Source organism: Acartia tonsa, chromosome 6 (assembly GCF_053477335.1).
Source record: "Acartia tonsa isolate MP-2025a chromosome 6, ASM5347733v1, whole genome shotgun sequence".
NCBI classification, from domain to species: domain Eukaryota; kingdom Metazoa; phylum Arthropoda; class Copepoda; order Calanoida; family Acartiidae; genus Acartia; species Acartia tonsa.
Window position 1 is genome coordinate 6,633,584 of NC_137265.1, and position 27,947 is coordinate 6,661,530.

The window sequence follows — 27,947 nt, forward strand, 5'->3', positions numbered from 1 at the left end:
AATATGCTCATGTTCTACATATTTCCATCAAGTTTTATTAAGATTTTTCTTTTAACTGCGGTGCTAGATCGAGTTTTAGATTTTTAGAAAGGTTGCGTGATTTTAAAGGTTTGGCGATTTCCCTATTCACCAGTTTTAATGTTTATTGTATGACACTGCTCTATAGTAATTTTTTCTTATTTCCATTCATAATTTTTTAGCTTCGCTACTTATGGATGTTGTCATCCTTGTTTAGATTTATTTCGCTAGTTGGGATATTATATTTCGTCAAAAAAAATCACATCTATAAAAAATTTATAATTTTAAATCTGCAAGCGTAGCGTAGCTTGTGGCACAGTCAATCTAAGCCACCACCAGCCACAGCTGACCTTAGCAAGCGGCTGTATAGCATCTGTAATACTTATTCGCCGAATTCGAAAAAGCTAAACAGCTTGATGGAAGAATCGGACACACAGATTCAGCCTCTTGTCCCTCAGCCTCAGATGGGAAGTCGATTTCTCTTGGGAAGGTAGAGGTACCTCCCCCCCCCCCAAAAAAAAAAAAATAGTTATAAACCTTTCCAGGACCTATGAGAAGCTATCCTGTAAAGAAGAACCATATCGGTTCAATGGTTAGCAAGATCCTTTGGTACACACAGACAGACAGAGATCCTTTTACTTTATTATAACGATACATTGTTTTTTTTTTGTCAAAAAAATATTTAGATGAATAAAAGAAAAACTGCTTTGGATAGCAAAATCTTAAAAGGTAAAAATTTATTGAATACAATACATATCAATGAGAATTTTTTTAGCAAATTAATTAAAAAAACATTAACACAAAACAATACAATCAGAAAACAATTTTTAACAACATAATGCAATTTTACAACATTTAATATGATATTCATTTATATTTGTAGCATTTTTGGCTATTTTAAAGAGCAAAATAATTTTGACATTATTAGGGTTGGCAATCCGAATCCGGGATCTGGAATCCATCCAATTTTTGGCCAATTTTGGAATACGAATCCGGAATCCGTTTATAAATAGCGGATTCGGATTCTTAATTGTTAGGCTAAAATTAGCGCATTGAGTTTTTTGGTCCGAATATATATTTTAATTTTTAATAGTCATTTTGGCCACTGTAGGGTCTAGAAATAGAAGAAAAGCTAGTGTTAAAATATGAAAAAACGCAGCTTTAGATTTTTCCCAGTATCCGGTAAAATTTAATCCCTTAATTTTGTTTTCAAAGCCTTTTAAAATATTGCTGGAATCTGGAATCCGGATCCTGAATCCACAGACAATCCGTTTTATTGTTGGACGGATTCTTGTAAGAATCCGAATCCGGTCCAAAAATTAGACGGATTGCCATCCCAAGACATTACCAACTTGAAACAAATACCCAGTATTTTTAAAATTATAATATTATATATCTGAATGAAATTGATAATCTTATAAGCAATACTGAAAAATCACGTACTACAACCAATTTTAAATGAAGTTATGAACCATAAAATAGACATCTTAATATTTGTTTTATTTTACTATCCGCAGAAATCTGTCTATAATACTAATTATCAAATGATTACAAATATTCTTGATATGACAATCAGGGCCAGAAAATATGATTCAGACAAACAATTCTGAAGTGAATTCTTTCCTTATTTCTACCCCTTCTTACCCACTTTCCTTCAGCTAAATAAAAAGTTCTACGCCAACTCTATGCCAATAACATATTTAATTTTCTGTAATTAATTTCAAATGGAATTAATCGGCTAAATCACTACCCGCCCCGGATGACAATATTAACATTTCACCAACATCTGATACAGATATAAAAAAATGGTAAAAATATGACAATTAATACAACTCTTTTTTGTGTCAAAGTGTAAACAATATTACTGGAAATGTTTTAATTCTATTGAAGAATGGTGGTAAAACACTAAAGAGGGAAGGGGTTAAATAACTGTATTTCCCTATTGCAATGACCTTGTGTCGACTCTTAATTAGGTCTTTGAAAATCCACCAAGGATGTCGGGACATTAACACAGCCAAGTAGCGGACAACAATTTGCTAGCAAGCGAAAGAGGTCATTGGAAAAGGGGGAAGGTAGTTATCTGTATATACAACTGTACTATAGATATGGATGGTGGGATATAAAAAAGAAAAGCAAAAATCATTAAAATCATTAGATAATCTGAAATATTCATGAAATAATATCATGCCATTATTCATAAAAGTAAATCAGACATGTGACGTCATAAAAATGAGAGATTATCCATCTCTTTTTTAGGGGTTTTCTTATCCACTTACCCGTAAGAGGAGTTTTATATTAATAACTTATTTTCTTCGTGGCTTTTTCGAAACAATGATCATTATAGATCCAACAATATTACAAAAGTAAACTACATTGGCAAACGAAGTTTTAAGGCATAATAAGTTGAAATTCGTAAAATATTTTTTTTCTGATAGAAAACACTCAAAAGCAAAGAAGAAAATGAGACATACATGAATAATTTCTAGTAAGGATAAGTGGGTCAAATTTAGAAATACTTTAAACTTTATATAAAAAAACCACTGTGTTTCAATTTAAAGAAAAGCTCTCAAGAGATTACTCTTACTGTGTACACCTTGTTCTGGGTGTAATGTACTGTCTGTACATTGTACTGTACTGTCTGTACAAATATCAGATGGAACTATTTGTCATTCTCTTCTAATTCTGATGGTCATGATAGCATTGTATATCTTTATTGCGGGTCCAAGCTTCACCCCTAGTATCTCAGTTATGTCATTCTGAATAAAACAAAATAATTTTCCTACTTATATTTTTAGGACTTGATTAGGTATAGAGATGCTTCGCTTAAAATATTTACCTGGTTGTAATAGGAATCAGTATTCCAAAAATCAGACGAATTGGATAATTCTGACATACAAAAATGTTGTCGGTAAAAAATATGTTTTAAATGGACGTATGGACTTTCTGGTAACGATTATAGAGTTGCTAAGCTTCCTAGATCCTACAGACGGATGTACGTACAAACGGACGAACCGACCCTAATGTAGAAAAGCTTCGCTTTTAAAAACTCTTAAAATAGCTTAAAAACAGATAATACGACAAAACTCACTACTTCGTTTTTTTTCATGATCCATTATTAGCTAACTTTTGTTAGCAACATTATTTACCTGTGTTAGAAGAAGTAGAGCTTCTCCATCAATCTCCTGATCCCTGATAGCTGGCTCCAAGATACCTGTGTCCAGGTTAGGTATACCTCCGAGGAAATCAATAACCTTACAATCAAAATAAGTCTAAATAATAAATCTATAAATATACATGTATAACTACCTGGATCCCCCAGTTGAGGACCTTTTTCGTCTGCTTACTTTCTGTTATTTTGTAGCGACTTGGCTGTGTCAATATTTCCGACGCTATTGGTTGATTTTCAAGGACCAATAAATTAAAAGTCGGCAAAGGGTCCTCGGGAAGGGGACATACAATTATTTAACTCCTCCCCCCTCTATTGTTTATCTAATGTTTAATTATCAGAAGTACACAAATCTACAAAGAAAATTATAAAAGATTTGCGTTTTTTGAGATGACCCATTTAAAACAATCTTGACTTGTAGAACTTACCTCATCTATTGACCAATGCTTAGCTTTGGTAAAGGTAAGGTCTTGTGTATACTGTTTACTACCAAGTAAGATCTGACTATGCTCTCTCCAGCAGTAAGGTAGTGAGCCTAGAGTAAATATATATTAGGTAAGGTCTTGAGTATACTGTTTACTACCAAGTAAGATCTGACTATGCTCTCTCCAGCAGTAAGGTAGTGATCCTGGAGTAAATATATATTAGGTAAGGTCTTTTGTATACTGATTACTACCAACTAAGATCTGACTATGCTCCCTCCAGCAGTAAGGTAGTGATCCTGGAATAAATATATATTAGGTAAGGTCTTTTGTATACTGTTTACTACCAACTAAGATCTGACTATGCTCCCTCCAGCAGTAAGGTAGTGATCCTGGAATAAATATATATTAGGTAAGGTCTTTTGTATACTGTTTACTACCAACTAAGATCTGACTATGCTCCCTCCAGCAGTAAGGTAGTGATCCTGGAATAAATGTGTATTGATTAATTCTGGTAAATACGTATTTAAGTTTATATGCACAATTAGAGGCAATTTCAATCTCCACTCAGACTCTCAGAAAAGATTCAAAATGCTATGATATATATTTTGTTAATTGTTTTTTTTTTTACATCTTAAATGGAACTGATTGTCTATGTATCAAATTAGTGAAACAATTGCAAGAAAAAAAATTTAAAAAAGTTTTGTTTTTATGTAAAGCATAGGTAAATGAGTCTATATCATCATCCCTATAAGTATTTAAGTATATCTTTAAATTTTACTTTTCCTCTTTTTAAATTTCAATTTCTGCCATTATTTTTTTTAAATATCAAGATAGTTAAAGTAATTTAAGAAGCATGACGTTAAGATAAGAAGATGCCTTGGCCTAAAAGAGGCGGAACATATTTCAAAAGTTAGTACTTCATAACAAAGGTTATATGATCAAAGTTCTTATTATTTACAAAGAGAGAGGTGACAATAGGCTGTTTATTACACTAGTCCCCAAAGTTTTATGATAACGTTAGCTTACTCGTTAACTTAACAACTTTGATGACTTTCACTGTATTTTAATTTGTTGGTTTATTAAGTTAAGTGTTTGAATCAACCACCAATTGTAATTTTGAGAATAATCTTTTAAATTGACCATTGTCATATCCCTTTAGAACCCTGTCTTATTTACCTGTTGGGAAAGGCTGGGGTAGGTATCCAGGATTCCAAACTGTGCTTCTTACACCCTCCTCCCACTCGGTTGCAAAGGTGGGGGGTGTAGGGGATCTAGTTTGGATACCAACATCCTCTTTGGGTACCTTAATACCCCCAACAGCTGGAGGTTTGGAATCTTTTGAAAAATCCAAAGGTTCTTCTTTAATATCGGGGTCATTCTAAATCAATCATAATTCAGCAGTGATTAATTGCCACAGCTGCAACAGTTTGTTCAATGTTTGGATACAGTTTATTCCATTTTCCACAACATTTTTGTTCACAGAACAACATAATGATGTAAGATTAGAAATAAATGATTTTTCAAAATTAGCTTTTCGTTCCAAAATAATTCTGTTAAAAATCTTTTAAACTGTTTTTATTTACTTTTAAGGACCCTGCTTTGAAAAAGGGAACTTTCCACGAACGAGAGCAAGTGATTCTAAGCACCTTCCAGCATTGATCCATAGTATTCTTTTAGTGAATATACTAGGTTTATGTTTAATATTTGGTTTATCAAATAAAAAGTTGGGTTTTACCATGGTTTTATATGAAAAAACCTTGAAATGTAAATCGTTTTTTGATGCAATATCATCGAATGCTTTGTTGAGTTCAAAGGACAAAATAAAATAACACGGCAGAAAAGCATCAAATGCTGTAAATTACAAAAGAACTCTAATTAAACTGTTTACAATATTACAAGTTACCAACCCTTTTTCTAAATATACATTTATAATCAAAATAATATACTTTTGTGTTAAAGCTTTTAAAAAACAGTTTGAACTCATCAAAACATTTGATGATATTGCACCAAAAAATGCATTACTTTTCAAAGTTTTTTTTTCATATAAAACCATGGTGAAACCTAACTTTTTAGTCGATAAACCAAATATTAAACATAAACCTAGTATATTAACTAAAAAAATGCATTGGATCAATGCTGGAAGGTGCTTAGAATCACTTGCTCTGGTCCGTGGATAGTCCTCTTTAAACTAAGCCTTACCTTAATTTCTGTAGAATTGCTTTTCCTTCTTGTAATTTTTGCAGGTATTTCAGGCCTAAAAATAACTCTTTTTATATAACAATTTAAAAAAAAAACACCCTATTGACACCCCTATTGAAATTGACAAAGCCTAGCATACCCCGCTTTTTCCTTTTATCAGCCCTTGGTAAAAGCATTTTAAAATTAAATTTAAATAACAAACTAACCTTAAAAACCAATAAAAATTAAATATGGGAGGTGGTTCAGGTTAGGTATTTTTTTTATTTTATATTTTAAGAATAATGTGATTAAAATCAAATGGTTGAAAAAAAGTTTAATAAAAATTAATCTTACTTTGAATCCGCTTGTGATTTTTCTTTTATCTGAGTTTCATCCTAAAGAAAATAAATAAAAATTCGTTATTAAAATTAAATCTAGATATAATATAACAGCTTGATTTACAATCAGATCAAAACAAACCTAAAAGAGGGAGGTCATTTTCTAGTAAATCCTGTAAAGGTGTGTGTTATAAGGCCTAAAAATAGTAGTAGAACGATAAGGTGCTCTATATATTTGTATTCCCTATTGAATAGAACAATAGGGAAATTATTTTTTTTTTTGATAACCGTACCTGGAATATCTTTAAAAAATACGAAATTTCTATCAAACGCTTTGTTTGGCTCAAACTGACAAAAATTTTAAAAAAATATAGTTATAATAATAATGTTTTCTATAGGTACAAGGTAAAGGTTAAGAACAATCTATACCACTAAACAAAGGAAGAAGCCATTCTTTACAGGTTGATTTATTCAAGGTGACAAAAATTAGTTTTATGTTTGTGGAATTTCATGTTTGTTTGCTTTGAAGTAGAAGGTTTCAATGTGCATTGTTTTATTTCAACTACATTTTAGAACATTTTTTTCTGTAAATTAAACTTTCATTATCAAAACAATAACTTGTTTTTCAACTATATTTTGGTCAATCTTTATTATAAAAAAAAATATTCTGGCTTTAAAATAGGATTTGAAACTAAAAATGACATACTACACAACAAGCAAAGAAAGAATATACGACTTAAAGAAACCTTGATGAAAAGAAAAGACAATTTATACATTTAGATAGTCCATATGACCCCATTTTTCATTAAACTTTATAAGGTATTTTTTTAGACCTAATAGTAATGAGGGGCATTATGTTTGCGCCACTAAAGATAATAATAATAATTATTTCTTAAATGACGATAGTCAACATATTTCCTGGGTAAATATTCTGGCTTTTAATAATACAGATAACCTAGAGACATATTATCTAAATCAGCCAATACTAAAGGTACATTCAATGTATCTCATTGATTGAGACATTTTTACAGATATTGGTACCTACCTAAGGGCATATTTTTTTATCTAGTTTGTATTATGAGACATCTATAAATTGTCGCTTATCTTGGGTAAATTATTCATATAATGTAGAGCATATGACAAATCATATAAAAAGTCAGTTATGAATAGTTAAATTTCTTTTAATAAAATTAGCCTAAATTATATCATTGAATAATTTCGTCGCAAATAATGCCGGACCTTCCTCTTTTATAACTAAAAGTATACAAAGGTTTATGTCTAAAAAATACCTTATAAAGTTTGATGAAAAATGGGGTCATATGGACTATCTAAACGTATAAATTGTCTTTTCTTTTCATCAAGGTTTCTTTGAGTTTTATATTTTTTCTTCGCTTGTTGTGTAGTATGTCATTTTTAATTTCAAATCCTATTTTAAAGCCAGAATATTTTTTTTTATAATAAAGATTGACCAAAATATAGTTGAAAAACAAGTTAGTTTTTTGATAATGAAAGTTTAATTGATAGAAAAAAATGTTCTAAAATGTAGTTGTTCACTGTAGTGAAATTGAAACGAAACAATGCACATTGAAACCTTCTACTTCAAAGCAAACAAACATGAAATTCAACAAACATAAAACTAATTTTTGTCACCTTGAATAAATCAACCTGTAAAGAATGGCTTCTTCCTTTGTTTAGTGGTATAGATTGTTCTTAACCTTTACCTTGTACCTATAGAAAACATTATTATTATAATTATATTTTTTTCAATTTTTGTCAGTTTGAGCCAAACAAAGCGTTTGATAGAAATTTCGTATTTTTTTAAGATATTCCATGTACGGTTATCAAAAAAAAAAAAAATTCCCCTATTGTTCTATTCAATAGGGAATACAAATATATAGAGCACCTTATCGTTCTACTACTATTTTTAGGCCTTATAACACACACCTTTACGGGATTTACTAGAAAATGACCTCCCTCTTTGTCAATAATAAGTTAAAATATAAAGGTGGGACACAAAATGGTCAAAAGGAAATGTTTAATAAATCTTGTAAGTTAAAGCCAGCAAACTTTCTTTTTAATAAAAAATATTAAGCATGACATAATAATAAGCTAGGTACCTAACAAGTTAAGAAAAATTAAAATCTGTACATTACCTCATCTTCCAAAGATCCTCTCTTCTTCCTAGCCCCGCCCCCTTGCTCCTCCCCTCCCCCATCTTCATCGAAAAACTTTCTCTTTTTCCGCCTCCTATTTCCCCTTCCCAGTGCCTCACTGTCCCCCTCCACATCTCCCTCTCCCCCTTCTTCTGCAATATTGTTGTACAGACTTCCCTCATCTCCTTCTAAGTCCATCCCCTAAAAATCATTGTTAAAAAACAACTGAACCTAAATATTATTAAACAACGGTATGACAGACAGACATTAACTCTTGTAGAGTGTCAGAACTAAATTTGCAAAATATAAATATATAAGTTTTGACAAAATTATACGTAAATTTGTTGCAAAATCTCTTATAAACAGAATTCTGTTTAAGGACATACTGCCATTTTTAGGACTTGATTATTGAGATGCTTCGCTTGTAATAGTGTACCATATTGTAATAGGAACCAGTACTCCAAAAATCAAATCAATCGGATGATATTATCACATAAAAAATTGTTGTTAAAAAAGTTAAAAATCAACATGTTTAAAATGGACGTACAGACATTCTAGTAACGATTATAAAGTCTAATCGTACCTAATTTACTATAGGAATCATCATGCAAAGTTTGAAATCGATAGGTTAATTCTAACATGCCTAAATTAAAAAGCTATCCGTTTCGGACCGACGGACGGACGTATGAACTGACCCTAATCATAGAAATTTTTAAAAATTCTTAGCTTTAGATCAATTTGAGTTTCCATTTGACTTATAGGTTATAACTTTAAGGCTACTTTTCCATTTGACCTCTAACTTGAAATCTAACAGTGCCAACAGAATTTTTTTTAGTCGCATGTACGGAAAATACAAAACCCAAAAAAAGTGAAAAAGCACTAGGTACTAAATGATATACTACCTGTAATCTATCTGAGATATGGTTGTTGCTTTCTAAATTTTGTGGTGCATACGGACATGCTGATATGGAATGGTGGCTCAGATACTTTGCTCCCTAGAAAATTTAACATATGTTTCATTTTTTAGGATATTTAATTTTTGCTGACTTCGTTTAATTTGTTGATTCATTTTTGCATGACAATTAATTCATCTACAATATACAATGCCCAATTGTTCGGTATGCATGATAATGATTGTCATGAATCAAGGAATGTTCTTCTATTTTCCTTTAACGCCGCGCCCCTAAGTAGCAGAAGCAGAAACTATTTTTAACATCTTTTAATATGAAGCCGTTACATCCTCGATTACTAGCTCGACATGTCATCTCAAGGCTCACTATGTTCAGATAAGGGGGAAAATACCTTGACATGCCCAATGCCCCTGCAGCCAGGTATACTACAACCTCCACGGTCTGTCCAGTTAGATACTTCCTGAATAAAACATTTATATTCCATCTATTGTCTCATCATTTTCTTTATTACGCTACATTATCTATTATTTTCAATTTTTAATTATTTATTATTAAATTAATCCAATTTGTGTAACATATTAACAAAAATCTACTAGTATTCTCCTATAGATATCTTAACTGATTTTCTTATAGTTCTGTTAAAACATTAATTAGGACAAATTTACCCATAAGTAGTGCAGCAGCAACATTCTAATAATATTATCAAGAATTGAGAAACAACATTTTACAGTGGTTTAATATGAAATCAATAAAGGTACTAAGAAAGAGAGGGAATGTCTGATTGAGCCAATAGGAGAATCGCATCGGAATTTACATTGGATCTCATTGGTTGAAATTATGTACACATTTTCCTACGAAGGCATGTTTTTTTTTCATTTCTTACATACATAAAAGTCAGCTGTTAACAGTATATTTTCTTAGTAGAAAGCTTTGCGGAATCAGAATTAATTGCCCAAAAATTTCGTTTACAATTTGAAAGCTTGAAACAAAGTTGGATTCTTAAAAAAAAAAAGTTAGGCTGGCAACTCGCTGGTGAGGCAAAATTATTTTTGTGAAAAATCCTCCAAAATCGAATAAAAAAATTTACAAAAATGAAATAAAATCTTAAGAGGGTTATTAACATATGATTTTGTTTAATTTTTGTAGATTTTTAATGTGCTTTTGGATGATTTTTCACAAAAATAATTTTGCCTCACTATCGAATAGCGAGTCTATCATTTTTTAAGAATCCACATCAGCTTGAGTCGAAAGTAAACAATACTTTTGTCTGCTAGGAATGTTCTCTCTTAGATTTGACGAAAAAAGGGTTCAGAATATTCTTCTACTCTTCTATTTCTATTATGAAATCTTATGACGTTTCTAGTAAATGTAAGTATCATTTCAATGGATATTGAAAAGTGCATACCATTAATAATTTTGCTACTTTAGTCAATTTTATATTATGTGTAGAAACAAAGATTTTACAGTGAAACGAACATATGAAACACAAAGTTATAAAGTAGCTGCGACGCGATAATACATATAATTTTTTTATATTCTATTTTTTCCCGGCTGCAAACTAATTTAAACTCCCCCTCCCCCCTAGTTTTTTCCCTAATGTTTTCAGTGCTGTTTATTTTTAATCCCCCCCCCCCTTCCTAAATAGGTGATCCAGTGCAGAATATACACCCCTGATTCTATTCTCTAACCTGTGCAGTTAAAGGGGGGCTGAGAGGGTGTCCTGTTTTAGCGGCCCACCCACAGGGATGGATATTAGGGTCCTCATCCTCGACCCAGTGGTTCAGTTCGTCTGGCCAACCATCATAATGAAGCTCCAATTGTCTGCCCTGAACAAGGATAACATATTATCATACGGGCGAGGCTGCTGTCCATCAGGACACTCTAACGTCAGTTCCAACAACCCAAGATTACTAAGTGGAGCCAAATAAATACTTTTCTGTCCAAACACCCAGGGTATCAGACAAACTATTTGATTGCACGACCTTTGTCTGAGGAGTCCCTACTCCAACTTTTAATATCGCGCACCTGGCATAGCAGCGGTAGGAACTATTTTTAACGTCTTTGGGTATGACACGGTGTTTAGCCGAGATTCGAACCTTTCACCTCCCTGTCAAAGAGTAGATGCGCTACGTGTTGAAACACGGTCGCGGGTTAACGTAGAATATATGAGAATCCAGGTCAATGGCGTGCGCTAGGGGGGCGTCAACACTCAACACCCTCCCTTAAAATTTAAATATTTGAAAGGCCTGTCTAGTTCTACCAATTTTCTCCTATATGGTTTCACAACAAATAATTCACAATCCCTACCATATTCAAACAATCTACTAATTTAACTATGTGAAATAAAACTTCAATCTTAGTCAATAAAATAGACTGTACCTAACATTGTTTTTTTCCCCAAAAATATTAAAATATTTGTCCTGTTTTATACAAAACAAAAATAACTTACTTCTGTGCTAACAACCGAAGCCACCCTGAGTATTCTGGGATTATAAACATCCACAGCCTCTAGACGCATACCTTCCTGGAAGTCTGTATCATTCTGGTAGGAACCAGGACTCCTAAATAATCACAGCTGTCACATATTAATAGCAGTGAGTGAGGGGGCATTGGGCTGTTAATTTTACTTGTCCCCAAAATTTTGTATGAATAATCCTTGGTAGGTCTATTTTCCCTAAATCGAACAAAAAGTTGGAAAAGTAACGGCTAACGGCTGGCGGCTCAGCTGTTTTGCCATTTTATTACTATCTTAAGAGCAAAAAAGTCACGAAACTTATTTTCACATAATACTTTTTCTCACTCAAAAACCTTATCAAACGGTTCTAGCCGGTAGCTGTTGGTACTAGAAATTTAAAAATTGGTTATTGCTATCATTTAACATGAATTAAACCAAAAATATGTTTTAAAAAGTTGATTCCTACGTAATTAATGATGAATTTGCCCTGAAAATAGGCAAAAAACGGCTAAACAGCTGAGCAGCCAGCCGTTACTTTTCCAACTTTTTGTTCGATTTAGGGAAAATAGACCTACCAAGGATTATTCATGCAAAATTTCTGATCGAAATTCGAATTCTAAGTGCCATTTAATCACTGATTACGAGATGGTTGCATTAACCCCCCCCCCCCACCCGTTATTTATATGTGCATTCTTATTGTTATGTAAATATATTTTTAAAACCTATTTATGGTGCATTTATCATTGTTATAGAAGTAAAACTATTCTAGAACTTAAGTCTGTCTGTTCAAGTGGCGTTATACGACATAAATTTATCGGCCATTGTCTTATCCCCTTAGAACCCTGTGTATCTTATATTAATAGCCACCATCCCATAATGACAACAACAAACACCCTTTTTTAAACCTTATTTCTATTTTCTTTCTTACCTTTTTTAGGTTACAGTTAGGGTTTGGGCCATATTGAATAAAAACCTTTTATTACAATAAGATTTTTCTATACTTTTTAACAACAACTTTGCTTTTATATGTCAAAACCTAATAAAATACCTCAATAATAAATTTGGATCATAGAAAGAAAACAAAGTAGCGGGTTTCGTCGTATTTTCACAGTAGTTTTTTTCCTATTTCTACTGCAGGGCCAATTTCATAACCCAGCATGGCAATCGTTAACATTTACCTAACCTATCAAAAGCTATTGTGAAAGTACGACGTAACCCGCTACTTCGTTTTCTTTCCATGATCCACAAAATAAATTGTACCTGAAGGCCCAAGCTGGGACTGATTTTGCCTTGTTGACTTGCAAATATTCTGACCATGAGAAAGCTGACGGATGATTTCCCTAAATAACGGAAAGAAGGTGTATCAACTATTTTTTTTATAGCTAGCCGGTTCTTTTAGTAAGTAGTAGATGTAAAATTTTTCATAGAATTCAGATATGCAATCGGTTTTTTTGTAGACCTCTTATTTTTTAAGTAATTTAAGTTTTTTTTAAAAATAATTAAGTCGGTTTTAAGGTACTAAAACGCAACAAAATAAAAGAAGAAAATGGCCAGTAAGAACAAAAATAGTAAGATCTTTAATTTGACACCTTACTTTTAAAATTCTGTTGAGTAATTATTGAAAAAATCTATTTTTTTAACCTCGGTTTAATAAAAACTTTAGACCTAAATATTTTCTCAAACAGACATAAAAAACATGGGTTCATATATACCTTTAGAATCAGAAAAATATTACGAATCCATTGTAAGCAAAATTGAAAAAAAGTAAAAAAAATAAAAATTAAACAAATGGCCAATTGTATTTTTTGTTCAGGCAACACTATCGTCTTCCCTTTTTTACCCCCTCTTTACCCCCTTCCCATTTTTATACTCAATTCAAGAATTAAGACGTTGCCTGTACAATATAATATGATATTTTCATGTAATTCCTTTTATTGTAGTTTATATACTATATTGTAAACTTTTTTTTTCAATTTTGCTTACAATGAATTCGTAATATTTTTCTGATTCTAAAGATATATATGAAACCATATTTTTTTATATGTGAAATAATAAAATTAAGTTCAAAGTTTTTATTCTTGTGGGTTTAAAAAAATCGATTTTTTCAATAATTACCTGACAGAATTGAAAAAGTAAGGTGTCAAATTAAAGATCTTACTATTTTTGTGGCCATTTTCTTTCTTTTTTTTGTTGCATTTTAGTACCTTAAAATCGACTTAATTTTTTTTTTTAAACTTAAATTACTTAAAAAATAAGAGGTCTACAAAAAAAACCGATTGCATATCTGAATTCTATGAAAAATTTTACATCTACTACTTACTAAAAGAACCGGCTAGCTATAAAAAAAAAGTTGATACACCTTCTTTAGTTAAAACCTGTGTATTTATGTCAAACTTAATTACTACCTACTAGAAGGATTTAATTTATATTTAATTTTACTATTAACAGTGATAAATATTATTTATTATTAAGATATACATATTCTTAAAATAAAGTAACAGGATGAATGTATATATGTCTATCTGTCTGTACGAAGGATCTCGGTAACCGCTAAACAGATCGGGTTCTCCTTTACAGGGTATCTTCTCATAAACTTTTAGAGGGGATGGTAACATCGTCCTCCCAAGAGAATTTGCCAATAGAAAAAAATTCCCCCCCCCCTCCTCCAAAAAAAATAAAGGGAGTAGGTTGCGCTTAAAATCCGTAAAAGTGTGAGTTTTAAGACTTAATCTCAAAAAACGCGCGGCTAGAGCTAACTACACAGTAAGAACACACTTCTTTGTAGAAAACATATTTCGCTTTATTCAAGCCTTCTCAATTCTATAAAACAATAACCATATTTGCAAAAATTCTTAAGAAAACAGCAAGCTTCATACTAGTTAAAATTAATATAATAAGGCTTAAAATAAGTTGTAGAACGGTAATATTCACTAAATAAGTGTATTTCTTATTGAAAAGAACTATAGACAAAAAAAATTTTAAAGTTAACTTACATTTTTAACGTTCTGCTACTGTTTTTAACTTAAAACTCACAACCTTTACGGATTTTTAGCGAAACCTACTCCTCTCTTTTTTTCATTTTAAAAATTCCAACCCTAACCAAAAAATAACAGTATATACCTTAGGTGGATTGAGCTGTTTCTTATTCTTGGAACACCAGCCTACAGGTTTTACATTCTGACTGGTAGGCAATGTCCAGTAATCATAGTCCATCTCCCAGCCATCAAAATGTAATAACACACGACCCTAAATGTATCAATTAAGATATAAATAATAAATATATTTTTATATCCATAATTTATGAACGCAATTCTTGTTCACTTTAATGCACAACATAAAACAAAGCAGATAGGCTGTTAGTAAAGGTCTTCCAATCAAAGTGTCGGTTGTCTAATTTATATACTTCATCTAGAGAATCTAGAGCATCATCCACATGTAATGGGATGCAATACTCTACTTCAAGGATATTAGGTTAAGTAACATCCAACAGACAACCAACCATTTTATTGCACAGCCTTTGCCTAAGAAGTCCTAACTATGCAATTGGATGGTAAAGAGTTGTGCCTGTTTGGGACCAAGGCATTCCCCAACTATTTATTTCGCTCACCTGACATAGCAGCAGTTGGAACCATTTTTAGCGTCTTTAGTTATGACACGGTGTTAAGCCGAGATTCGAACGAATTACATTCCAGACGACGAGCAGATATACTTAGTAATCTACCTGGACGATATTGGCGACAGTTGCGACACAAACCAAAGATTTATTCTGTCTGTCACAGGCCTCCAGCTTCATACCAACCTTCCAACCCTGCAGGGCGCTAGAGTCGGCTGCAGTAGCTGAACCTTAACAGCAAAAACGCTTAAAAATGAAACGAAAATTTTAACTTTCACTTCTAACCTAATCTGACCTAAAATAATAAGCAAGCTAACCTATCCCACATCTTATGCAAAATTATTTTTTTTAAATGGGGGTTCTTTAGAAACTTTGGGGGAACCACCAATAGATTTAAACGCAAAAACGTAAGATGCCCTACCTGCGTGTTCCGCTTCTTTAGCCTGTTCCGTCACTTTGAAAATATTATCTGGGGCAGCTACAGAGTCGGTCTGGCTTAGGTAGGTTGCCCAGTTGAAATAACGACGAGAGTAACCTGAATCAATAACAAATGTATCCATAAGTAGCGTTGTACAGATTTAAATACAACCATAAATTAGCAGTTTAATGAGATTTTAATAATGGCCATATCATATGAGATATGAAAAAAGCATCATTACATTTCCATGATAACCTAATATTAATTTTGCAGCATATTATCTTTGTTGTTGTTTTGTAGTACTTTTATTTTAAAAACTGTATGATTAATTATGTTTTATATCGAAGTACAGACAATTTTAGGGTTGCTTTTTAAATCGTACCTTACTATTAAAGGAATCACCATGTTTGAGAGTTTGAAGTCTATTGAACATTTCTAACAAGTTCAATTAAACGATGAGAGTTATCTGTTACAAACGGACGTACATACGGACCGATCCTAATTATAGAAAAGCTTCGCTTTTAAGAACAATATAACGAAATATTGGTCACCTTTTGGAGGAGATAGTTTCTGATTATTTTTGGAACACCATCCAGCTGGGAAAAGATTTTCACTGTCGCAGTTCTCCCAGAAGTCATGGCTGTCACCGTAACCATCGAAATGTAACCGTAGCCTGAAAAAAATACGTAGTTTTATACAATAGGTATTTAGATTTGAGTTTATTATTAGTAGGTATGAGAATTTAGTACCTAGTTAGTACATTATTTTGATTAGAAAGTTAAGAAACCCAGTTCAAAAAATACCTTCTTTGGTGGATAATTTTTATCTAGGTGTGATTTCTCTTGGGAGGATGGCGGTATCCTCTCCCAAATTAGTTATAGACCTTCCCGGGACCTATGAGAAGCCATCCTATAAAGGAGAACCCGATCGGTTCAGCTGTTAGCCAGATCCTTCGATACAAACAGACAAAAAAAAACAGATAGACATCCTGTTACTTTATTATAAGGATATATAAATGCTACCTGGCTCCTAGTACTTCTGCAACAGTAACAACACAAAATAGAGACTGATGCTGTGGGTCTATAGCTTCCAATTTCATACCTTCTCTGAAATAATATTTTATTTGAAACTAGCGACTACAACCCTAGATGCTTCTAGGGCACTTTAGAGAAATAATTGTTATTTCACGCATCGTATTATAAACAGCTTTCCGCGGATATAGAATGTACAATTTTAAGATTAAAATCAGTTTTTTAGCCCTGAGGTGCCGAAGGATATATAAACAGCTTTTCGCGGATATAGAATGTACAATTATAAGATTAAAAAAAACTGGTTATAATCTTTTAATTGTACATTTTTATATCATTAGAAAGCTGGATATAATACCATGCTAGACATAGTTTTTTCGTATGGATAAGAACCGGTTCCTATCCACCGGATTCAAATTAATACGAGAAAAAAAATTTCCAGGGGTCTTTTTCTCTTGGGAACTTGGAGGTGCCCACCTGCAAAATAATTATAAACCTCCCTTGCATGAAACTATAATAAATTTTACTATAAAAGAGAACTATATCATTTAAGCATTTAACAAGATCTTAAGTTACTGACACACAGACATCCTGTTACTTTAAAATAGGGATTTAGGCAATTTAAAGTGTTATTGATTTGGTAGGTAAGAATTCTTATTTTATTTTTGTAAAAAGTCCTTTTTCATGTTTTCGATTTTAATTTTATGAATGTTTTGAAAATAAATACCTAGTCATAAATAAATAGACAAAGTATTATTTGAATTAAAATAAAAACATTACCTAGGTATATAAACTTTTTTTACTAGCCTAGCTATGAAAGATAGACCGCTGTAATCTTTGGTGAAAATACTTATGACATATGCACATCAAATCTATAAATACATGTGTCCAATCCATGATTATTTTGTGCTTCGCTACTTTTTGATGTTGTCACCCTTGTAGAGTTTTGTGTATGTCCTGCAGACAATTTTCGACCATACTTAAGATTCAAGCGTGGGACAAACACTTAAACATACTAATACCCAAATAAAAAGGTAGAAAAATATTTCTTACTTAAATCCATGTGGTTCTGGAAACGGGTCTCTGGCAAAAAGTCTCACTGGAGCCGAACGTGCCCCACAATATTCTAAAAATAAATGGATTATTTCTAGGAGGATCAGGTTACTTTTATGAAGGGTTAGCCCCTCAGTAATAATATTCCAGTTTTCTTGGAACCTAGGGGCCTAAGACAAGGACACTAATTCCGGTAGGAATTGATTCTATATCTTATTTTTTTACATGGAAAATTCGATACATGAGTTTTCAGTATGACAAAGAACTCAAGTGGACATTTTTTGGATTCATAGCCAGAATAGAAATAATTTTTCATATTTTTTCATTAAGACTGTAAAATATTATAACTAACCTATATTGTTAAGATAACAGAGTTAATGATTACCTAAATATTTGGACCATAAAAACCCTTTCTTCTGGTCTGTCCATGTGTGGACGGGAACCGGTTTGATATCCTCCTCATAATTTCCTTTCTTTTTTACAGGTTTCAGTTGGGCAGCTTTCTTTTCCATTCTTTTCTTCTTTAATATTTGTAATTCTTTCTCTTTTCTGTGTCGATCCTTTATCCTAGAATGACATGGATGACATTATCCATAAAAGCGAAGCTCTGAAACGGTAGGACAGACGAACATTAACTTTTGTAGAGTGGCAGAACTGAATATGCAAAATATAAATATAAATGTTTTGACTTTATAAAGTTATAACTACTACAGGAATCATCATGCAAATTTTGAAATCAATAGGACAATTCTAACATGCCTAAATAAAATTCTAACCGTTACGGACGGATGGATGAGCCGGCCTAATTATAGAAAAGTTCCTCTTTAAAAAATTATACCTAGTCAGTATCTAGAAAACAAGGATGAACTAATCCATAAAAGTAAAGTCAAATATATCAGGTAAATTGACAGACGAACAAACAAAGAAAGCAAGTACACAAAAAAAACTCTATTGATTTATCAAAACTAGCGGCTATACACCCTAGAAGCCTCTAGGGGCCTATTAGGAATGGAGAAGTCCACGCCCCAATTTTAAATTTAAGTTTCTTTTAAAAGAATTTTTTGGGGGGTAGGAGGCCTTTTGTGGGAGAGTAGAGATACCATCTCTCAAAAAAATCGTTAAAAACTTTCTCTGGATTTATAAAAAGCCTCACTGTAAAGGAGAACCATATCGGTTCAGCGAGATCCTTCGCTACAGACAAAAAAAAAGCTTGCTTCTTTATATATTAGGATTGCTAAAAAAATGTACTAAAGGGGTAGTTTCACGAAATGCATTTGAACTTAATTTAGTGAACCGCATATTTTTTCCTGCTTAATAGGTTAAATTGCATTTATATGGCATATAATTGAAAGAATTTCAATTTTCTACCATGTAGTTTTTAAATATCAAGACTTGAAAATCGTCTTTTTAAATTGCATATATCACAAAAAAAACGATTTTCAAGTCTTGATATTTTCAAAACTACGTGGTAGAAAATTGAAATTCTTTCTAATATATGCCATATAAATATAGTTTAACCCATTAACTAGCAAAAAAAATATGCGGTTCATTAAATTAAGTTTAAATGCATTTCGTGAAACTTCCCCTTTAAAATAGAAAATATTGATTATAGCATAAACTTACCTGGCAGAAATGATATTGTTACAAGTGTTGCTACAGCTATTTTGCGCTACAAATTCTCCCGCCATGCCATAGCAGCCACAACCCTCGCAGTACAATATCTCGTCATCCTAAATTTTGATCATTTTAAAAACGTCATATGCAATTATCGACAACTTGCGCAATTTTGCAGTTTAAGACAAAGAAATGTAATCTAAATCATAGTTTTTCTTTTTTTCTTTTTTTTAGAGGCTATTTATTTAAAGGAGCAGAAGGGGCTAGAAAAAAAGAACTCAAACCCGAAAATAAAAAGACTAAAACCAACACAGGATCTATATGAAGCTTACCTTAAATTGAGAACCCCATCAGTCCACTAGTTATTGAGATCTTAAGCTAAAGACAAAAAAAGCCTTACCTACTACTTTATTTAATAGGATAGGTATTTAAAAATGCAAGTCTATTAGTAATCTCTTAGGTACCTATACTTTTTTAATAAAAAAAAATCTACCTGAATTTTTCTTGTCATGGAGTCTTTTCTAGGGCTGGCATGAACTTTCGGTATTATTGATAATTCCTGCAAATGATCAACAACATAATTTTTATAACTACAGGGTGTTTCAATAGAAACGTTTTTTTTATTTCTTAATTATGCATAGAAAATAAATCAATTATATAAAATGCTTTATATATTTGGAAAACCTGTTCTGGGACATTTATGTTTAAAATATTTAGCAATGATTTTTTCAACAAATTATGCCTTAAAAACCGGTTTTTCCAAAGGCCTTATTTTTAAAGATTTGCGGATTTATAGGTTGTGGAAAAAAGCACAAAATTCAAATTGCGCGGCTTGTATTAATAATAGAAAAATGATATGCATACCATTAGAATAGTCTTAAACTCTAGTTTTTGGATATATAAGTACCATTTCTGTGCTACGTATAGTATAGAAGCTACGTGGTAAAATGTTCCAACTTACTTAAAGCTTTTCAACCTTTCTCACATTTTATCAACTTAGGTCATAAACTACAAATAGCACAAGAATAGTACTTATATTTCCAAAAAGTAGAGTTTTTGACGATTCTAATGGTATGCAAAACGTTTTTCTACTATAAATACAAGGCGCGCAATTTGAATTTTAATTGTGCGCATTTTTTCAACAACCTATAAATCCGCAAATCTTCAAAAATAAGGCTTATGGAAAAACCGGTTATAAGACACAATTTGTTGAAAAAATCACTTTTATATATTTTAAACAAAAATGTCCCAGAATAGGTTTTCCAAATATATAAAGCATTTTATATACCTAATTGTTTTATTTTCTATGCATAATTAAGAAATTAAAAAAAAAAACGTTTCTATTGAAACACCCTGTATAAAATGATTCTGGTTCAAAATGTTAACAGTTTAATTTTGTTAATCTTACTCGTGGGAGGCCGGGTGAAGGTGCCCTATTACAATCGATAATAAAATTATTTAGATGTTGCACCATATTTTCAAATAACCAACAAAAAAACATTATTCTACTTTATCCCAACCCATCCCCTCCTACTGGATAAACGAAATGACCAATATATTAGGTCCATATTAGCAACCCAAATTTACGACAAATTTTGGGTATAGTCCCTTTCGTAACATCGCACCTTATGGGGCGATTCTTCGTATTTTTCACAGTAGCTTTTCTCCTATTTCTAGCCCCTGTGGGGCCAATTACCTAACCCTGTGGGGCAATCACCTAACCCAGTATAACCTAACCTAAAATAACCTATAAAAAGCCATTTTAATAATACGACGAATCGCCCCTTATGGGGCGATGTTACGAAAGGGACTATTCCCCAAATTTTCCCTGACAATATATCCACGTTTAGTACATCCAATTCCCATAAGTTACGTCTTTTATAAAAATTGATTGTAAGATTTTAATAAATATTTTGTAGGTACCTTCTTTTTCAAACCCAGGCCAAGATCCTCTAACTCCACCATACCGAACTCATTTGTTTTTAGTTTAATTTCTTTGCTCTCTCTATCTTCCTCAGTTTCCAGGGGCTTCAGAAGATCAACATTGGGTTTTGTTTCTTTAAATCGCTCCCCTATGAATTGTATTTCATCCATGTCGTCCTTGTTTGCGTCAGCGGTGCTTTTCTTTTCAAAGCTGTCATCAAACTGTTCATTACACTGCAGAGATAATGCGTCCTCTTCATCGTTAAGCTCGAGTTTCCTAATCACAAGGAGTAAGATATATTTCAGGGGTGTATATTTTCTAAGCTAACTGAATTTCTTCCTCCCACCTATCTCTATTTCTTTCCTGGGAGGGAGGGGAGATATTGAAAACATACACCCATGATCTAATCATTTTTATAGTTTTGTTACTAGGTAAAGCATTATTAATTTAAACTATTGTCTAAAATGTAGAATGAAACACTATTTGAAGATAATGTAACCACTAACTTACAGAACCTAGCAGAATACTAGGTATCGAAATGCATTTCCTATTCACTAGGTAAAAAATTTTTCTGATAAAAAATATGTAAATGATCTATTTATCAATGTAATAATCTAAGATTTATAACATTAACTCTCATACCTAAAGAATATATTTTAGGTAAATAAACTTTTTTTCCAGTTTTGCTTCGAAAGTGAAACCGATTAATATCCGTTGGCTTTGAACCGGATCTAAGCCTAACTGAAAAATCATGTATCGTCCCATATTATGTCCAGTTTTCTACGAATATAAAAATGTACAATCATAATATTAAAACCAGTTTTATTCACCATTCAGCATCCCGGGGCTATCAAAATTGGTTTTAATCTTATAACTGTACATTTTTATATCCTCGGAAAGCTGTTTATAATACAATGCGATAAACAACTTTATTATAGCATTCAAAAATAATCTTTCTCCTTGCCTGCTGACAGATGTAATTTCTACATCTGGATGTGTGGTCTTGTGTAAAGCAGCAATACTGGCAGGATTTTCAGTGATTACTGGTGACGACAATCGAACAATTTTGCCAGTGAATGGCTTTACATTCTCAGGAGACGGCAATGATTTAAACGTCATGTTTGGTGGATTTTTTATTAAGATATTTTTCTTTTGCAGCGTAGAGGCGTCTACAGGATTTATTGTTACAGCCGGCATTGGTATTGGCTTGGGTGATGAGTTACTTGGTGCTCCCGCTGGTTTAGGCGTGATGGAAATGTTTGGTTGGATCAATTGTACAGGAGATCCTATAGTCATGACACTGCCAAGTCCTGGTTGCACTACATTATTGCCACCGTGACCTCCCTAAAAATTTAACACATATTGTAAAACATTAACAATAAATTTTAAATGTAGATAGGGTCAAGCGGGGCATTACCGGTAATTTTTTACCCACCTTTAGAAAATTACATTTTTCTCCATGTTCTAATCGACTGACAGAAAAAAAAACATAAAAACAAAGGGAGAGGTCATTTTCTAGTAAATCCCGTAAAGGTGTGTGTTATAAGGCCTAAAAATAGTAGTAGAACGATAAGGTGCTCTAGATATATGTATTCCCTATTGAATAGAACAATAGGGAAATTTTTTTTTTTTTTTTGATAACCGTACCTGGATTATCTAAAAAAAATACGAAATTTCTATCAAACGCTTTGTTTGGCTCAAACTGACAAAAATTAAAAAAAAATATAATTATAATAATAATGTTTTCTATAGGTACAAGGTAAAGGTTAAGAACAATCTATACCATTAAACAAAGGAATAAGTCATTCTTTACAGGTTGATTTATTATAATTATATTTTTTTTTATTTGTGTCAGTTTGAGCCAAACAAAGCGTTTGATAGAAATTTCAGATATTCCAGGTACGGTTATCAAAAAAAAAAAAAAAAAATTTCTTCCCTATTGTTCTATTCAATAGGAAATACAAATATATAGAGCACCTTATCGTTCTACTACTATTTTTAGGCCTTATAACACACACCTTTACGGGATTTACTAGAAAATGACCTCTCCCTTTGTTCCTTATTAAATTGCATACAAAAAAGTAAAAAATTAAATTTTTGTGATATGAATTTTAAGGGTACTTTTTGGGTCTCAAAGTCGGACGAAATTTTTTTTTTCCAAAAATTTTTTCACCTAGGTGTATAAAGATCGACCTACACAAAAATTGGTAAGACCTAGAACTGATCCGTACAAAACTTTTGAACTAAGAATTGCCCGCTCTTTCCAAATCCGTTGAGAGCTTAAATGTAGAGTTAATATTTTTTTCAAAATGACCAAAGTTCGCGCGGGGTATTTTTCGGTAACGTAAAAAAAAAATTCAAATTCGATTTTTAAGATCAATTTTCAATTTTCAGGTTTTCTTTGGTAAAATTTAAAATTCAATATGGGCTTTTTAAGAATTAGGCCAAAAAGTGAAAAGAACAGATTTTTTTTATATAAAAAATTTAAATTTTATTTTTTAAGAAAATTTTTGTGAAAAAAAATCGAAATTTATCGTCTTTTTAAAAAAATGATTTTTGACATAGAAGGAATAGTCCGATCTTTATGAAAATTTTTATGGATAATTCCTATAACCTATACTAATTATGATTATTTATGTTTGACTGGCCGTTTGGCCGTTTTTCATCGATTTTTTTTAGGTTGAAAAGACGTTACCCACAATGCCCCACCATGGGGCATTTATCGGTAATTTCTTTGAGTCCAATTATGACAAACTTCTAAAAGTCCTAGGACAACGTCCTTTTAGGACCTGATAGTCCCTTCCGTAAGCGTTCTAATGGTCTTGGTCCAATTTAAAAATATTAATATTTACCCCATTGTTTTCAAAAAACCGAAAAAATTACCGGTTCAGCCCCGCCTCACCCTACCTAAAAAAGTTTTTTTTACCTAGTTTACATAGAATTACAGCTAGACTTTGGTTATTAACAATATCTATTTTTTTAGCTTTAAACGCAATTGTTATTTGCATATCTTAATTAACTATCTAATTTTTTCATATAACATTAAGGAAGAGTTTTGTTAAAATTAAATGTCACATCATTTTAAGGGATTTTTGTGTCTTTTTTTCCGATTTTTCAAATATTTTCTCATTTCGTAGGTGGTACGATTTTCAAAATATTTCTGGATATAAGCATCATCTGATGTTTTCAGAAACAAATAACCACCCCCCCCCCCCTATCAAACATTTTTCACCCCCCCCCCCTTTAGCCTAGGATCTCATACAGAATATATACCTCTGAGTTAATTTGCTAACTAAATCAACAAATTACCAACCTGTATAATAGATTGAAACATCATAGAAACTCCCGTTGAATTCCCTCCTGAGTTGGGGGCGGTCAATTGTTGTACACCTGCTGGAGAAGTAGCATGTGAAACCATATGAAATTGGCTGCCTGGCTGCGGCCGAATAACAGGCAGCTGCATAATTGTTGATACTCCTGAAATTGTCAGATAAAATTAGGTAGATATATTGAAAGAAAATATTTTTACACTTTTTTTCTTCAGAAAGAATTGAATGAAAAGATAAACATACATACTAATCTACCTCTAATTACTCATAAAAGTAAAACATTCAAATTCTTGATCTTGCTTGAGGTTCATGAAAAAAAGACAGCTCATTACCTGGTGGCATTTGGCCAGAATTGGTAACAGAAAAAGGTTGCATCTGCAGCAATTTATTGGGCGATTGTTGTTGGCGTGTGTGTGGAAAAATTACACTTGACGAAACACTGTGTGGCACTGAATGATAGAGGTTGCTGGGACTAGAACCCTGCATCATCATACCACCTGGATTGGGCACTGATTCCCGTACAATTGTTATGTCAGAATCGTCGTCAGAATCTGAGGGTTTGGTGGATTTTTCTGGGTTTGTTGGTGATGTGTTTTCAGCCTCGTTTGGAGGTGAGGGGTTTAGCTCATCTTTTGTTTCACGTGTGTCTAGAAATAAACCGATATATATGAATTGCAACTTTAAAAGTATATAAAAAAAAAGATGCAAGGTTCTTTGCTTTCTCTTAAAGTGCCTATCGAGAACTGACACACCCCCCTTAATCTTCTTAAATAAATTGAAAAAAAGGGGTTAGTTAGTTTTTCTTACACCCTAACCCCTGTTGGGGGGCCAAAACCCTGCATGTGTTTGATCCATGAATCATTAACCCCGCGGGGCTATTAAATACCCAATATAACCTATTCAAAGTATAAAAAACACACAATAATTGCAACTTTATAATATTTTAGCATCTAAATTGTTAACCTACCATTCTTCTTTTGAAATAGGCTTAGACTTGCCAGATTTGATATAGATATATATTTTCCGTTAATGAGATCTTAAAGTACAAACTTCAGACAACCAATTCATGCTCACATATTAGAATATTATATTTGTTACCTCTATCAGAAACAGCTGTTGAACTATCAGCCATAACTATAACCTAAACAATACAATTTTTTATTATTAACAACAAATAAACAAATAAAATTATGATGCACCACGTTAAGTCTTAATTTATTCTTCATCAAAAAATTAAGGTACAGGATTATTTACTTCTTGTGCGAATGGATGTCCAGTCCAACCCTCAACAAATAGCTTACAGCCAGCCACAATTTTCCCAATTTTTACATTATTAATTTTCGATGCAGCAAATAATTGATTTCCATCGTTTGAACGGTTACAAAGGTTTTTTTTTATTATTCAGTCAGACAAAGGGACAGACATAGATATATAAATTTGGTATTATACCTAGATAAAGAGGAACATACCTAATTAAGATTCATTATTTATTCCGGCTCATATAGCTGTCTCTCAAACGAAAAAAAAACAAAATGAAGCTACACCCGGCATTTAACAATTAATTAAAACTAATAAAAAGCATTAAAAAATTAAATATGCAAAAATATGCAGAGAAACAAACTGATAACAATTTAATATACCTTTGTCTTAGCATTGATTGTAGTATCAGAACTATCTGTTTCCATGATAGCGTCGTCAATGTCCATCTTTCACACAATATAAATTAATTCATTTTTCTGAAAAATAATTTTTTATTTTAAAGTTGGTTTTTTCAACCTATTTCTAAACAAATAAACTATCTATTAATTACAATTGTCATTACTATTATTTCTAGGATCAAAGCATAAGAAAAGATTTAATCTCAAACTCTTTAAAATTAGTTATTGATAATTTTTTGGTCAAAAGTATGAAATATCCTGCATGAAAGATTGTTTTATACTTTATTGACATTGTTGTTTACGAAGCTTAAATTGTTGTGATGCGCAGCAGACAAGATATGCCGCGTTTTTATTTTGGTTAAAACTACGACGACATTCCCAAAGAAACTTATTTGAATAAGGGGATTTTTTGGTCCGTCTGATATTTTTTAGCTTCTATTTAAGACACTTGCTGCTGAGTTCCTAGCATCTAGGAGCTTTACATTCAAAGGGATATGGAAGTTCAAGAAAAAAACCTGGAACCTTACCCAGAATTTTTTTATGAAAATTAAATTGCCTAAAACCATCTCAGGAACTATAAGAAGACCTGCACTGTAAAGAAAAACCATATCGGACATCGGTAGTGTGGTAAGCGAGATCCTTTGCTACAGACAAACTTACTACTTTATAAGCTACTATCAATCAAGATTTTAAGTCACTACTAAGCAACTGAGTTTTTATAACTTTGGGTACAATTATATAATTTACAGTCCAATGTTCCCTTCCTCCCCGGGCAGATGAGAGTGTTACTGTTGGTATAGCGAGGGGAGGGATCAACTAGATGCAGGGATAGGACAATGGAAGGTAAATTAATAATCCTTCTAATTATTATAAGATATAGCCTTTAGTATCTTATAAATAAGGCGCAAATGGGGGGAGGGGAATGCCAGCAGATTAATTTTACTTTCATTATCCCCTCCCTTTCTTTCCTGATACATTTGTTTATATTTTTTATGGCTTTGAAACTGATTGACTTCCGCTGGATTAGAACCGGCTCTAAGCTATAGTGAAAACTTATGTATAACATTGTATTACAATGAATTTTCCATGACTAGTAAAGTAAAAAATTATTAAATTAATACATTATTGTCAGCCCTGATCTGAGACCCCATAGGGGCTAACAAAACTGGTTTAAATCTTATCATATTTCATTTTAATATCCTCGGAAAGCACTCAATAATACGGTGCAATAAGTAACTAATGTAGATATATTTTTGTATGTCAATGTGGGGGTTTAACAGTAGCAAAGCTTCTCTATAAATCGAAACGTCTATGTGGGTAAATGGGGTAAACGTGTATTTCATTGCTGCCATTCAAGATAGACGTTTAAATTTTTATGCAATGATTTTCTTTATTATTTATAATCCTCCTGTATATGTCTGTATGTCTGTCATACTGCGAGAATATACATATTTTATACTTTTTATATGTTTTATTATTTTAACCAAAGAACATCTGCTCTATATAACTATATACAGTTTGTCTAACCATGATTTTCTTGTGCTTCGCGCTACTGGGATGTTTTTTAAAGAGCGTAGCTTCTTAAAAGAAGCTTGTGACCTTGCGACGTACAGCTCAGCAAAGCCCTAAGCTGCGCTACTTATAAAAATGTATAATTTTTATCGAT

At 32.1% G+C, this 27,947-nt stretch overlaps 1 protein-coding gene across 5 annotated transcripts; it reads right to left on the reverse strand.

Moving 5' to 3' along the window:
- Positions 1–743: 743 nt before the first annotated feature.
- Positions 744–26,418, reverse strand: l(3)mbt (lethal (3) malignant brain tumor). 5 transcript variants are annotated; one of them, XM_080163208.1, is made up of 27 exons: positions 26,264–26,418; positions 25,722–25,764; positions 24,956–25,270; positions 24,608–24,771; positions 22,259–22,638; positions 21,294–21,570; positions 19,864–19,929; positions 19,380–19,486; positions 18,142–18,323; positions 17,757–17,829; positions 16,698–16,781; positions 16,227–16,348; positions 15,679–15,792; positions 15,366–15,481; positions 14,765–14,890; positions 12,905–12,984; positions 11,639–11,750; positions 10,878–11,015; positions 9,581–9,649; positions 9,181–9,273; positions 8,279–8,479; positions 6,142–6,182; positions 5,809–5,863; positions 4,786–4,987; positions 3,613–3,719; positions 3,165–3,269; positions 744–2,774 (listed from the first exon to the last, which is right to left on the reverse strand). In XM_080163208.1, exons 1-27 carry the CDS (start codon positions 26,327–26,329, stop codon positions 2,685–2,687), a joined length of 3,528 nt encoding a protein of 1,175 aa, XP_080019334.1. In that variant the 5' UTR covers positions 26,330–26,418; the 3' UTR covers positions 744–2,684. The 5 variants fall into 5 exon arrangements, with proteins under 5 accessions (XP_080019334.1, XP_080019333.1, XP_080019337.1 ...); XM_080163207.1 differs by having other exon boundaries at positions 15,366–15,487; XM_080163211.1 differs by lacking the exons at positions 744–2,774; positions 3,165–3,269; positions 3,613–3,719 and adding an exon at positions 3,726–3,812.
- Between the last annotated feature and the right edge of the window lie 1,529 nt (positions 26,419–27,947).